Source organism: Lycorma delicatula, chromosome 10 (assembly GCF_047948215.1).
Source record: "Lycorma delicatula isolate Av1 chromosome 10, ASM4794821v1, whole genome shotgun sequence".
Lineage (NCBI taxonomy): Eukaryota > Metazoa > Arthropoda > Insecta > Hemiptera > Fulgoridae > Lycorma > Lycorma delicatula.
Genome location: NC_134464.1, coordinates 92,450,522 through 92,466,836, shown reverse-complemented (window position 1 = coordinate 92,466,836; position 16,315 = coordinate 92,450,522). Strand labels below are relative to the sequence as shown.

At 29.0% G+C, this 16,315-nt stretch overlaps 1 protein-coding gene across 1 annotated transcript in view; it reads left to right on the top strand.

Annotated features, from left to right (window-relative positions):
* Positions 1-16,315, top strand: part of LOC142331218 (uncharacterized) — a 112,502-nt gene that overhangs the window by 73,773 nt on the left and 22,414 nt on the right. Inside the window, exon 9 of the mRNA XM_075376961.1 lies at positions 11,243-11,530. Coding sequence (XP_075233076.1) covers positions 11,243-11,530 — 288 coding nt within the window. The remainder of the gene's footprint in view (positions 1-11,242; positions 11,531-16,315) is intronic.

The window sequence follows — 16,315 nt, the reverse complement described above, 5'->3', positions numbered from 1 at the left end:
GTTATAATATGGTCACTGCAGTTGAATGGTTCAAATAAGTGTATTTCAACTATAGTAATAAGTATAAAAATATTAAGCCCCAAGAAGACGAGAAACCTTGGAGCACTTATTTAGCGAGTCAAAATGGTATCACTGTTATCAGGTTTTTCATGATTTTTGAGAGGTTATAACTTTTTTATTAGTACAATACACAAGAAACTTTTTTATTTGCCATAAACATCTACAAAAACACTAAGTTGTGCAAATTTGGGATTTTTATCACCAGCCCCAACAGTGTGATATTTGAAGCCAAAATTTGAATATTTAAAAAAAATGATATTTCAAAAATTCATATAAATTTAGGAGTAAGTATATCACCATTAATATTATTTATGTTATAACTAATAATATATACCTACATATAAAAAAATAATTCAAACTGTGTATGCCATTCCTGCCTCTTGAGAAAAATTACCTAAGTGAAATTTCACTGTTTTTCGGGTTCAACTTTATTGGTAATCTTCTAGAAAGAAGGGAGATAGGTAAATAAACCACTGGACCAATCTTTTACCTTGAGAAAATATGAATAAATTGCTTTTTGTTTCATCCTTCCAGGACCAATAGTTTTTAGTTACAATTTTTTCGGTAAACTCTTACAATCACAAAAATAGGTGTGAGCACCATAACAAAAATGGCCACCACAGGTAAACTGCTTAAATAAAAATTTTAGAAAAATATTCTTAAGGTCCGGAAACATGTAGGTAACAAGTAGATAAGTTTCAATTTTTTTTAATTGGTCAAGCAACCACTCGTAAGTCACTTCAAATGAATTGACCCAATTATGATTTCAAAGTTGACAATAATATAAACAACAGCTGGTCAACAATGCTCATTTCTGTATTAGTTTAATCATTCTATAAGGCACATTAAGTGAGTTTAAACATCCAGGTTTTGTGTGAGTTTTAGTCTGAATGTTATCAGTTTACCTTTGAAATAATGTTGTACTTATTTATAAAACAGGAATACGCTGATATGGTATTAATTTTGGGTGAGTATAATGGTAATGCTGCAGCAGAATATGAAATACGTTTTCCGAATTGCAGGATTTCAGATTCCAGAACAATTAGCATGGCTTTTCACAATTTTCAGGAAACAGGTTCACTACGTAGTATACGTACCAGCTACGAACAATCTGTCTAACATGATGCTGATATTGACAAAATTATTATAAATGCAGTTAAACCCAGACCAAGCACCAGTACATGACATCTTTATAAATTGCAGTTTTGCATGCAGTGGTTTGTAGGACACTTAAATAAAACAAACTTTACCCTTATCATAAACAGTCAGCTCAACATCTACACCCAAGATATTGTCTGCTTCACTTGGAGTTATGTAGCTGGTTGAATATAAATCGACATTTCTACAAATATGTTTTGTTAACTGACTAGGCAAATTTCACTTGAAAGGCGTTAACAACTTACACAATGAGCATACATGAGCAGAAGTAAATCCTCACAAGATTGTGGAAGACAATTTTCAACACCGATTTAGTGTTAATGTATGGTGTGGCCTTCTTCACAATCAGTTGTTTGGATCGTTAATATTACCTGGCTGCTTAAATTCTCCAGTCTACATGCACTTTCCTCAAGATGAATTGCTGCAGCTACTTGAAGATGTTCTAGCGCTGAGACACAAAGTATATTTCTAGCATGATGGCATGCCTCCCCACTTCTCTTGTGTCATTTCCTCACACTTAAATAATCATATCCCTGTAAGAAATGGATCGGTTGTGGAAGTCCACATTCCTGGCCACAAAAATTACCTGATCTAACACCTTTAGATTTTTGAGTTTGGAGATGGATAAAAATATTGTATACAAAACAAAAATATATTCACGTGAGGAATTAATTACTCGCTTTACGAATGTGGGTGAGCAATTTAAGAACAGTCCTGAAAAAGAGCAACAAAAGCAGCAAACATACCAAGAAATGTGTTGAAAATGGCAGGGTCATTTATGAACATTTATTATAAACTGGTATATATAATGCACTTTGGTCTAGTGTACTATTACTAAATAAAATTTGAATTTTTCTAACATTTCTTTGTATTATTCAGCTTACCTTATACCATTATGTTCAGAATTAAATTCTCTACACATTTTATGTGTTTATTACCCATTTAACTAAGTTATTGTACGTCAGACATAAAAAACAGGGGTTTTTTACCCCAGTTTAATGGTTTTCACTCCAGAATAAGTTATTCTGCCTCTTAATTAACATCTTAAAAGTTTCAGTACAGCCTCATTTCACTTGGGTAGTGAAATCTTTCACTAGCTGTTATTTGCTAATGAAGAATTTTAGGACATGTTTATATGATGAACTTTTTACATTATTTTCATGAGGAGAATAGGTTATGAAACAACCAGCAGAATTTTGTGATACATTCTGTATAAAATTTTATGATTCGTAAATCTCCAAAACTACTAGATCAATTTCATTGAAATTTAGATACGCTAAATCTACGTATTTAGTAGTTTATTGGAGTTATGCATGAAAAAATTTGATGAAAATTGGTCGAGTCATCCTTGAGTTACACTGAATTGAAGGTTGAAAAGATTTGAGGTTATGTTGACTGTGTAATAGTGTACTTTTCATACACACTTATACAGTGAGTCACAGTAGTGAGCGAATTGAAACTTGATGCTTGTGTTTAGGGTCTACTGGTTGATGAATGTAGTGCGTTGTACTCTGAAAATCAGTGCATTTCAGACTGCGAAATAGTAAAGACATCGAAAAAAAAGTTCTTGTGCAGAACTGCGCAAGAGTTTTTTTTAATGTATAAGTATGTGAACAGTCATATTAGTTGAAACTGTTGTCAGAAATATAGTAATTCAATATTATAAACTCCTAAAATTAAATGTACTGTCTATTAAATAAAAAAAACACATACTTTTTGTCCCGGGTAGGATGTAAACTGTATTCATGCTCTACATTCAGTGATCCATTTAAGAATGTTGGATGCAGTTCATCACCATATGCTGTTAGCATTGTTCATTGGGTAATGACCATAGTAATTGATACCATTTTAATAATTTCACTGTAAAATAGTCCCTTATAGTTAACAACTATATTCAAAATTGATTGGGTTTTATAAATTTTGTGCTATTGGATGGACTTTTACCAACTTTTTTTAAAGAAAGTATGATATTTCTTTTGGTCTGGGGTGAAATTGAATTTTCGTATGTTTTGAGGTATGAGGAGTACAAAAATATTGTGGTTTCCTTACATATTTATTTATATATATATATTTAAAGACCTATGAATAAAATATTGTGGCTTGAAAATCTGTAAAACTATTACATCAATTTAATTGAAATGTAGTTACGCTAAGTTATGTTCAATTTAAGGTTAAAAAAATTTTAGCAGGGCAAAGTAGAAGCACGGTTTGTTATGATGATGCAAATTGAAATGTTGTCTTTATGTGCGGTATCTGTTGTTAGTAATATTGTTTGGCATAGTTAGCGTTATGCGTTACTTACTTTGAGGGTCATGATGATTGGGGTATATGTTTGAGCGGAGCAAAAGGAAACAAAATAAAATAACGAAAAGTCAGTTTTCCTTTTTTTTTGTGAGAATTTTTTTCTATAAGATCAGTCAGAAATATTACATAAATTATCCTGTATTTTGGTGTTCATAATGAGCCTTTTTTCTCTATTTGAAAAATATCAATGCTTAAAAACATATTTTTTTGTAATAGCTTATTATATTATATTATTATTATTATATATTAGAATTCTATGTTTTGTGTATTTTAAATAAATATTAAGTATAAAATAATGTTAAATAATTCTTAATAGATGATTAAAAAAACATTTGTCATATAAAAAGGAAAAAATTAAATAAATAAAAGAAAATTCCTGAGTAAGTGATTTTCATATATAGCTGATCATTATTTTGCACTGTTTGCATTATTTTTTTATTCAGTTGTATGTGTTATGTTGAAAGTTATTTACTTTTAATTTTTGTTGTGGTTGTTATTATTTTCATATAACCTATATATGTGAACATTTATGTATTTATCTGTTATTAAAGGTATGGAAAATTATGTTTCAATCTCATTATAAACTTTGTCTCTTTTTTTAATAAACTGATTTATGTAATTTATACTCTTAGTGTAATTTATTTTTTTTATAATTGCAGTATTTATTAATTTAAATTTACGTATGGTCAAATTCATGATAAAAGAAATATTTTCACTGCCTTACACTAGATACCACACTTATAAGAAACATGTTGAAATAAACCATAGTAGTACGATAAAAAAAAGTTTTAATATTGATATAAAATTTTTTTTTAATAATCCAGAAAATGTTTTAATACATTTAAACAAGAGATAAATATTACAAAAAACATATCTACAAAAAAAAAATGCTCTTTAATATAGGATAATTAAAGAGCTTGCACGTAACAATTTTGTACATAGTGTAATTATTTTTTTTATTTATATAAACACACACACATACATAAATATATATATATATATATATATATATATATATATATATATATATATATATATAGCTTATGATACTTCTGGTAACGTCAGGATTCCAACATGGGATCATACATCTAAATCGGTTCAGCCATTGAGCTGCTACGGTGGAACAAATATACATACATACACACACCCTAAATACATTATACTCCTTTTTAGGCAGTCATGTAATAATGCAAAAACTTTTATTATTGTTACAAACTACTTTGATTTTAAATTTCATGCTGATATTATATGATAGATTTATACTCTGTAATCATTGTGGTATATTTTCTAAGTTGTAACTAAATTTGTATGAGATTAATTTAAAATTAAAGTTTGAATAAGTACAAATATAAAATGTAAATGGAAAATTCTCATATGCTGTTTTATAAAATAAGTTGAATTTAAAATTAAATTATAATCATCAATAAATACAGTCGAATGAAGAATACACACTAAAAACAAATGAATCAAGAAATATTGATAATAAAATGTAAATAAGTAAATACTTTCAGAACATTATAAACAGAAGAGATTATGCAAGACCAGTTAAGATTTAGAATGGGAAAGGCACACAGACGTAGTCAGTAGGTATCTGAGGATGTTAACAGAATGTTAGAAGTGATTTATGTTTGATTTATTGACTGGCTGTAGCACTTGATAGAATGATCTGCAGTATATCTTTGAAGGTTTTTAAAGTTGCTGGTACAGCCTGAAAGAATTAAGAAAATTAATAAAAAATTGTTTGCAATGGAATAAGCAGTATAGTAGGAAGTGATGAAACAAGGATGGGTATTGGAAGAGTAGTGAGACACCGATGTTTGTCACCGACTCTTAATATAATATTTAATAATTTAATTCTCAGAATGCATCTGTATTAAAACCATAAGTTTGGAAGTGTACATTAGTGACTACTATTGCTTTTACAAGGCAGATACTACTTTTGATGCACAAGCAAATATTAGTAGATGTACAAGGCCAATGTCTTATGCGCATATCAGTAAAAACATATTTATAATTACTCACAATTCCAGTCAAATCACGAGACAGGCAATGCTAATTAGTCATTCCAGGAATTAAATTGTAACTTCTTGATTGCTAAAATATTAATTAATAAAGTACTAAAAAGAAAAGCAAGAGGCATTATTGGAAGGGAAAATGATAAAATTAATGAGATGTGTAGATAACAAAGCAATGTTTGTAAAATCTAAATAGATATTGTATTTTATGATTGAAAGTATTATAAGAATAACCGAATTAAGAAAAATGTTTGTAAAGCTAAGATGAGAACTAGCAGGAAATACGGTTACATTATTATATTGCTGGAAGAAAAAATTAAAAGAAAATATAACTTCAGTACATTGTTTGAATGTTTATCGATTTTGAATAAGATTTGGTGTGGAAGCTGTAAGGAGTAAGACAGAAGTAAATTATCTAAAGTTAAAAATGCTTTTGAAAAAGTAAAGGATTACTGGCAACAAAACAGACTTTACTTGAACTGAGGAAGAGGCTTGCCAAATGCTTTGTCTAGAATATATTATTATATGAATCTGTGTAGTCTGGAAGAAACATGAGCATTTGTAGAACTTAAAGCTTAGAATTTTGACTGAACTTTTTTTTATAAGACTTAGAGCAGAATTTGATGAATATGATAATAAAGGAATACATCTTTATTGATATTACATATCCTACTTAGAGATTGTGTTTGGCGAAGGAATATCATAGAGAGTAAATCGGAAGGTAAGAGAAGAAGGAAAAGAAGGACTTGGGTGTTTATAGATAAGGAAGGTAAATGAAATTGAAACCGGTAAGAAAATCGGGACTTTGAGGACATTTAGTTGAAACCTATTCCCAGATAGATTCATCATAGAAGAAGTTATACTTTTTGTTTTGTCATGTGTCATAAATGTCGGGTCATTTTTTTATCTTCAGAATAATTTGAAATAAAGGGGCACACTTAATTTCAGGTAAGTGAAATTTCAGATAATTAATAAAGTCTGCTTAGACAAATAGTTATGAAGAATGCAAAATAGCCATGACATACAACCATATTTATTCCACTTTCATATTATAAAATAATGTTAACATAAATTTGGAAATGTGGAAAGTGACCGAAATGTGTCTGACAGCTTCAATAACAAATAAAAATATGTAATAAAAAACTGGAACTACTTCACATTTATTCATTTAAATTTAGACAGAGATAATATTATGTAAATTAACAGATTCAATTTAGAAATTATATTTTTATTAAGACTGCAGTTATCCATGGTGATTAGTATAATCATTTCTATTGAACAATAACATTCAGTTTTATCTGATTAAAATGAAACTTCTTAATGCAGTTCTTTTTTTAATTTATTTTGAAACATTGTTTGTCTTAATTGATGTTGGATCCTATGAAAACTAATTATGTATCCTTTAGTTTCTAACTAGTATTTTTAAAAATATATATATATATCTTTTTGGTTTTTTTCAGTTTATTTTAATTATTTATATAAAACAATACTGTTAAAACATTAATTAAATATTAATTCTTTCTTAATATTTCAGTGAAAAATTGTAAATAAAGAGCAGGTGTGGAGTGGAGCAATCCCTAGATGGCTCCATTTATTATGAGTGCACCCGTAGGTGCACTCATAAATTTTCCAGTATCGATACATTTGACATTTGATTTTGTATTATAGCAGAACACAAGATTATGGTTCACAGCAACAGGCAGTTGGGTACATGAAAATGTTATGAAGAATGCACATGAATTTTTTGTTTACATTGATAAGAAACAAACTTATCTTTTTTCTGAATTAGATTTTTAGTGACTGATTTTGTTGCCATTTGCCTATGGATATCCAAAAGCATGGATCATTTGGGTTCAATGTAATTTTTATAGTTTAGGTTTTATTTTTTCTATTGGCTCATAATTTGTTAATAATGTATCGATAAAAATAAAAGTGAAGTGAGGGTTAGGAATCAAACCAAACAATTTTAATATCCACAAAAACATTTCTTTTACGAATTAATTGCAAACCATATAAAGAACTGATAATTTAATTATCACTTTCTTTCATTAAGAAACGTGATAATGAATACTTAATGTTAAAATAAAACAAGCCAGAGTTTAAGTTAGTTAAATTTTATGTGAAAGGACAATTTTTTATTTCCCGTAGAAAGCAATATCAGTATTGCATTCTGGCACCAGTGCACCCCTGGAGTGATAGCATAAAATAGAAATGACAAAAATGAAATAGACATCAGAAATAGATATTAGATACCAGAAAATAACCAATCTTTGTTATTTTTAATCTTTATTGTCAATTTTACAGATTATTTATTGATCCTTGTCCCCTTCAACGTATTCCCCCTTCCCTATTCACACACTTTTCCCAGCGATGTTTCCACTTCATGAAGCAACCCTGGATAGCTTCGTTTGAAATGGTCCTTTAGATCCATGACGAATTTGCTTTAATGTTATCAATAATCTCAAAACGGCATCCTTTCATCACTGATTTTAATTTCAGAAATAAGAAAATTTGCAAGGAGTCAGGTCTGGCAAGTAAGGAGGCTGAGGAGTACATTCATATGATTTTTGGACAAAACTGATGAATTGACTAAGCAGAGTGTGCGGGCGCATTGTCATGGTGAAGGAACATGAGTTGTCTCACCACAACTCTGGTCTCATTTTGCAGATTTTTTCACATAACTGTTGTAAAACGCTTTGATAGCACACACGGTTCACCGTTTCACTTTAGTAAGAATTCAAAATGCACAATTCCATTAAAATCGAAAAACAGAGCGCATCACTTTGACTTAGGGCGTGGAGATCATTTGCCAATCCATTGTGATTGAACTTTTGTCTCGGTGTCGTAGCTTTAAACCCAACTTTTGTCTCCCGTTATGATCCTTTGCTTGAGTGTTTCATCGTCATTAGCTTGTTCAAGAAATGGCCGACAAACATCCACTTGATGTTCTTGCTGTTTGGTAATCAAATCAGGAACAGACTGCTGCAATTCAATGGATGTTCAATGTTTCCGTCAAAATGTCATGGCACGTTCCGATTGAGATGCTAACCTTTTCTGCAAGTTCCCTGACAGTTAGTTGGCGATTTGCTCACACCAGATCATTGATTTTCTGAACACGGGTGTCATCAGTTGAAGTCGATGGCCTTCCTGGTCAAGGGTCATCTTCAGTTGACTGACAACCATTTTTAAATTGTGAAAACCATTTGTAACATTGCGTATGACCTAGAGCATCATCTCCGTAAGCTTGATTCAAAAGTTGAAATGTTTCTGTGAATGTTTTTTCCAGTTTCACGCAAAATTTTACGTCGTATTGTTGCTACCAAAAATCTTGGCATTATAAAAATTGCTACTAATACTTAAATAACAATAACATGAAAAGTAACTTGACCCATCATCATCTTGATATCAACACTCCAAGAACATGTAGTTACAGAGGAGGTTATGTGGAACACATTGCTGCCAGCACATGTCATTAAATTCTCGGTTGGCGCCTAATTAAAAATGTTTGGTTATTTTCTGAACAGACCTCATATCATGCTGATGTGCTTGTTTAGCTTCTGTTTTGATTTTATTTTTTCTTCGTTTGGACTATCTATGGATCATATAAAATAAAAAAAAAAAACTTTAATTTGCATTTTGTTTCCTTTTTCGCCAGTACTCTTTTTTTTGTCTCTTTTTTGGAAACTTTTCTTCTACCTTTTCCGCTTGGTTTTTCCTGAAGACTCTTCAAATTGTTTATTTTATTTCTGAAAGTATTTCAGTCCAAAGGAGTAAAGATTATTATTTAATTCCTTTAGATCTTTTTCAATTTCTGGAAACCAGTTATTTATAACTTTTAATTTAGAAAGATAATTGAAGAGTCTTGTGATTAATCTCTTATCCTTCATTATTTAGTGTCTGTAATAATTTTTTTTCTTATAGAATTTTTTTTTTTAATTTGGTAAATTTCTTCATTAGATCTTAAAATATTTTGATTATTTTTGCATTTAGGTCATAAAATCGTTCTTAAATTTTTTCCCCTTTTTTAATTACTTTTTCCAATCTATTTCTTTGTCATGTTTTCATAGCAGAAGCATTGTTGTTTAATGGTGTATTATAGTTTTAAATTTGTATTAAAAGAAAGGTATTTTTTGTTATATATATTTTATTATTTTTGATTGTTGTATTCTATTATTTTATATTTGAATTTTATCTTTATCTTTTTTAAACTGTATAATTTAATATTTATTTTTTTTATAATTTGTGGGAAAGATCTACTTATTAGTTGTAGGCTTTTTTATTTTGCATATTTAAAAAAATTAAATCAATTGTTATTAAATAAAAATCTATTTTTATTGAATTAATAAAAATTCTTGTAAGACATTACTGCAAGAAGCAGCTGATATGCTTTTACCCCAATAATAGTATATTTCTAGAGAAAAAAAATGAATGCTAAAAGTAAAAAATTAGTAACAAACTTAAATGACAATCAAAAATATCAAGAACATTTGCAAAGTTTTGTAAAAACATAGCAATATAAAAAATAAATGTCATTACACTATCTGGCCAATTAATTAATTTGAGAGTGGCAGAGTCCATGCTCTTTTTATTAAATAGCATAGTCATCTTGCCAAGAGCATCAGTTACTATGATGGACACAGTTTATAAACCCACCAGGTCTAGTGGTAAATTCATCATTGCAAATCAGCTGATTTCAAAATCGAGAGTAAAAAGATTCAAATCCTAGTAAAGGCAGTTACTTTTATATGGATTTGAATACTAGATCATGGACCGTTGTTCTTTGGTGATTGAGTTTCAATTTATCATACACCTCAGGAATGGTCAACCTGAAACTGTACAAGACTACTCTCTTTTACATTCATACATATCATCCTCATTCATCCTCTGAAGTTATCTTACAGTTTGTAGATTTTTAAAGATTGCTTTTGGTGTTCACCGAGTATGGAAATGACATTATTATTCACTTAAGTTGTTATTACTATTCTATTTTTAATGCTACTTAGGAAATGGGAAAGCAGGCGCTGAAATAGTTTTCCATAGTCTTCTTCACTGAGCTGAATATACTCTTGTTTATCAGAATGCCAATTCCACTTTAACACTGGTATCCAGCCATACAAAGACACCTTACTCTGTTCACCATAGGAACTAGTTATGTAATAACATTGTTATTCTCAGAGAAAGTAATTCTGATTTTTGCTGCTTGTGCCTCAGAACTTCCTTCACATTCATTCAAATCGTAAGAATGACTTGAAAGGTTGTGTAAAACAGTAAATTAATATAAGCCTTTAGGAAAAATCATTATGTACATTTCCCCCGGTTGGCAGTGATAGTTGACACCATTCTTATAAATAAGCAACATTGTTTAGATTGATAGGCATGCACTATATTTGTTTTTCTAAACTAATTTATTCAGTTTCTTGTTTTTTTTCTAATGTATACTTTAATACTGCAATCTGTACAACTAGTGAACAATAAGCAACCCACTCCGAAGGCCCGATAGGGTGAGGATGATATGTATGACATGTAAATGAGTTGTAGTCTTGTACAGACTCAGGCCGACCATTCCTGAGACATGTGATGGGGTTAATTGAACCCTAACCACCAAAGTACACTGGTGTCCACTATCTAGTATTCACATCCATATATATCATTGTGTATTGTCTGTATATATAATCATATTTATTTTATTGTTTGTTTTATTTTAGGTGCATTTAAATCATCCTGCAGTTTCTCAAAACAACAATATTCATCCAGCAATTCCAAATCCAGCAGCGTATGGCCCATGGTTGGATTTAAGTTTACCACCTCCTCCACCCCCTTCACGAAATAATCTTCCTTTACCACCTCCTCTGCCTCCTCAACCGCCACAAGCCCGTAATAATTTTCCTCCAAGCAGACCTTATTGGCCTGTTGCATGGGGTTGTTGGTGGTCAGATGCAGCTGCAGCGCCTTCTAAATTGAGGAAACCATCCGATGTAGATGACAGCGATAAGGTTTGTTTATATAAGTTATTTAAACAATATTATTTACAGCTTGCAGAATGTATAAATTTTGATTTTTTTTTAAATTTTCCATCTTTAACCTTTATTATCCTTTGTAAATATGTAATCATTTTCCATTTTCTTCTTCTGTAGTCTTCACTTTTTTTTTACAGAGCGTTGATGAACTTCATATAACATTGTTTTCATTAAAAAAATCTGTAAATTTTTACAAGTGTGTCGGTTATTTATCTATGAAATGTTTAATTTTAATTTGAAAGATTTAACCTTAAATGACTCTTTGTTAAAAAAAAAAAGAAGAGAATTAGATGAATGCATATGACAAATTATTCACAGTATTGTATTCATATTACTCATGTGACATCATATCACCATAAACAAAAACAGTTTCACGGTGGATGTTGTCAGACTTTTCATTTTTAGTGATAGGAAGATATCAGATGAGGATTCACACTTCACACTTAAGATCAGGAATTGCAGGGTTCATGTGAAGACATGATTCTGGTGTAACCAATCGACCTAATGACCCCCCCCCCCCCCACCTAGGCTTATTCTCTTCACTTGAACCTCCCTTTCATGCCGGAGTACTAACTTTCAAACAAAAAATTCCCTTCCGTGCTTCAGACCACTGCAACCTTACTTTCTCAAAATGCCTTGTATATTGTGATAAATCTGAACTGTTTTGATTTTTATAATTGATTTTATGTAGCTTTAGTGAAGAGTTTTGCATAGTTTTTTTTTTTAAATAGTTATTTTTCATGGCTTTATTGGTTACCTATAAAATTAAAGAAGGAAATATTATAATAAAATGCACCACATTGTTAGTTAAGAGACAATAAAACTTGTCAAACCATTATTTACTGTAATAAAATCATATGTAAAGCAGGTTAGTTGTATAAACTGTTCGTCAGTAATTTATTGCAGATTTTTTCTAGTCTTTCTCCCTTATGTTTTGAGCAGGAATTTTAAATGAATGATGTTCTTGGAGTAGATAATATATTGCTTCATAAAAAATAAAGACAGGTACAATTTATAAGTTCTATAACAAGTTATTGTCTGGTTTAATTAAACCGGTTGAAGATTCAACCAGAGGAATAAAATTGAGAAAAAGAATTATAGAAATGAATTTGTCTCAATATGATGTTGAGAGTAAATGCTGATAATTGTGGTGAGAAGATAGATTCTTAGTATTTCATCTTTAAGTTCTAAGATTTTGAATTCTAATCGACTTTGGTATTTTTTGTAAACATATGTAATTTCTATCCCGTAATTTGAATTTATATAGCAAATTAGTTATTTAAATAAAAGAAAATAATAACTTTGAAACCGTGAATGAATCCATTTTGAAGCGTACGTGAAGGATTTCTCATTAAACGTACAAGAAAATGTAGTTAATTAAGCATGGCCCGTTGGTATAAACATATAAATTATTTATATAATAGTTTCCACTTACCAACAATGTTCAAGTGCTTTCAGATTATTAATCCATTCTCAGGAACAATGATACATTATAATTATTTACTTCACATATCATTGTTATATTAAATTGAATTTTATAAAAATAAATGTAACAATCGATCATCAAAAGCATATAAAACTAACAAATAATAATAGACAGAAATATGTTAAAACTGAATGTAATATAAATTACAAAACATTCAATAAAATATTTAAATCTTTTGAACTAAAAACTGCATACACGACGAGTAACAAAGTAATTAACTATATAAATAACAGAAATCCTACTAGAATAAAGTAAGACATAATAATAAATTTAATTTAGATAAACAGGGAATATTTAGTTTAAAATGTACAAATTGTGATCTGCAATATATCGGCATGACTAACCAATCTTTTTCAATTAGAATTAATGAACACATTAAGTGTACGTCATATATATATATATATATATGATGTACAATATATTGATTCCATATATAAATAAAAGAAGTAAAGAACGATCCAATTTTACTAGATATATCTTAGAAAATAATCATAATTACAACCCAGATAATTTTATTAATTTTCTTGAATATTCCAATAACTTTCATAAAACAAATATCATAGAAAAATATTATGTATACTTAACACTAATTTTGATTCTTAGGTTAGTATTACTGCTTCATACTAATAAGCATAACAATTCAGACCTTCATACTGACATGATGTATAATGTTAACTTTATTTTACCCTTTGACAATCGATTGTTATATTTATATTTTTATAAAATTCAATTTAGTATAATTAATAATAAGTGAAGTAATTAATTATAATGTATAACACATCATTGTTCTGAGGATGTGCTGAATAATCCAAAAGTGCTCGAACATTACTATTAAAGATTGTTGGTAAGTAGAAACTATTATATAAATAATTTTTTTTAATAAAACTTTATAATTTTTTTTTCTTATAGCTTTTCTATTTATATAAAAAAACAAAAAAAATCAGTTTCATTCAAGGAAACTAAATAATTTAAAATTGATTAATAAAAATTATGAAAGGTTAACAGTACTGTTGATCAGCCTACAACTTCATAAGCAGATTTATAAGCTTAAATTAATCAAAATTGTCAGTGCAAAATTTTATCTTTGTTTACATACTTTTTATTTTTACATATTGCCTTAATTTGTGATTTGGGTTTCTAATTTTAAAGCATTTATACTCTAATCATAAAGGAATAATGTCCAAGAAGTTATTGCATGAAATATGAGATGTCTGGTCTCCTCAGACTTCGGCAAGATTTCCATTATAAATAGAATGCATATAATATTTTATAAGAGTTTTGTTAATGTAGCTTATCGTTTATTGTTTCTCAACTTTAGTCTCCAGATAAGCAGTAATAAGTTACTTATTGAAGAGTCATTTAATGTTAATTCTTTTCAATCTATTGGTAAAAAATACAGTTGTGCCTGGAAAATTATAAAACATAGAAAAAAAGAATTTTACCCTAGCAAAAGGTTTATGATATAATGAATGAGTTGGAATTGTTTGCTTTGAGTCAAAGCTTCTAACTTTTTTTTTTTTTTTGTAAAATGGGTTTTAAATTATATTTTTGAATAATAAATCTCAACAGTGTAGTCATGCTAAAGTAAACTGTAGTCATTTAAAAAAAGTTCATGAATCTGTTTAAATAAATAACTTAACAAATTATATCATAGCAGCAAGATGATAAATTAACTTATTAAAATTAGTTTTTTTCTTTGCTGTTTTTTGTGCTTTGTCACTTTTAGTACTTTCACAGAAATCTTTGCTTCGTCATATAAATAATTAATTACAAAAATTAATCTAAAACATAAAAGCTTTAGAGATGTTTGTTTAATTTCTAAGGCAATGATATAAAATGAAGTTCTCTGTTTGTAATTCAATTTGTTTTAGGTAATGAAACTATTGTTTTACCCATGGGTGGAGATGGTATATGCGTTTGGGGTAAGAGGTTGTGTGTGTATGTGTATGTCTGTTACCATTTTCCTTAAAAACTATTGGACCAATTTTGATGTGGTTTTTTTTCATTATAGGTATTACTTCAAAGCAGGTTCTTAGACATGTTTTACTGTTATGGGCCACCAGTTGGTGCTGCAGTAGATGTGTTTTTCTAATGTGACTGAACTGATTTTGATGCAGTTTTTTATCATTACATAGATAAAACCTCAGAGAGTATGTTTTTAGTTTTACAGTTATAGGCTACAAGAGGGTGTCACAGTATATGTGTTTTTCATAAATGGCTGGGCTGATTTTGATGCAGATTTTTGCATTACATTGGTATCACCTCAGAGCGGGTACTTAGATTAGTTATACGTTATAAGCCGCCAGTGCGTATTTACTGCATTGCAATAGATACTGCTTTCCAACTCCAGCAAGGCCCTCATTATTGTATGGATTATGAAATAATTTGCACTGGTCAAATATACTAAACTTTCATCATCATCAACCTATAAACGTACCCCGCTCTTGGTCACAGCCCTACTAATCTTTTTCAAAGTAATAACAAATTAAATTAAAAATTATTAAAAGCCCACGACAAAAAACTTTAAAAAATGTGAAATAATTGAATAACTCTTTTTTTTTATCTTATAACTTAATCCTCTGTGACATTGTGATATTGTTTTTAAAACACTAAAATTTAAGGTTTTGATCGACCGTCGTGCATGACCTATAGACTGCATCGATAAATAAGCTTTAGTTATCAGTCACAGAACAGATCAGATGCCTTGTCATCTCTGCAGAGTACTGTTGACATCATTTCACTTTGTTGTTACTATGTAATCTGGTATTACGTAAATAAATATCAAGAAATTTTTAAAAAATAAATTAACAGTTAGATAATATAAGCTATGAAAATTTAATTCTAATGTTTATATCAAAGCAAATGTTTATAAAATAGAATTTTGAGAAAAAGTTGTTGAAAAAAGAATGGTAAATATAAATTGCAAACTGAAAAATAAAAAAATGATTTGAGGAACATTTACTACTAGCATATAAGTAGAAGAAATAAGAATCTAATTATCTTTTCTATATTAGAAAAAATTAATACATTTTCAACCTAAAAAGAAACATGTCAGTATTTTAAATAAATAGTTAAATTTGAGAACAAATTTAAAAATTTCTTGCTCTTAGAAAAATATTCTTAAAAAACAGTAATGAAAATTTAATTAGTGGACAAGTATAAATCTGAATGTGAATGATTGGTTTCAGAAAGTAATACATTTGATTAAATTGATTAAAAATTATGATACTTAAAACTATAGTTTCATTATGTACTAACAGATTGAAAACCAGCAG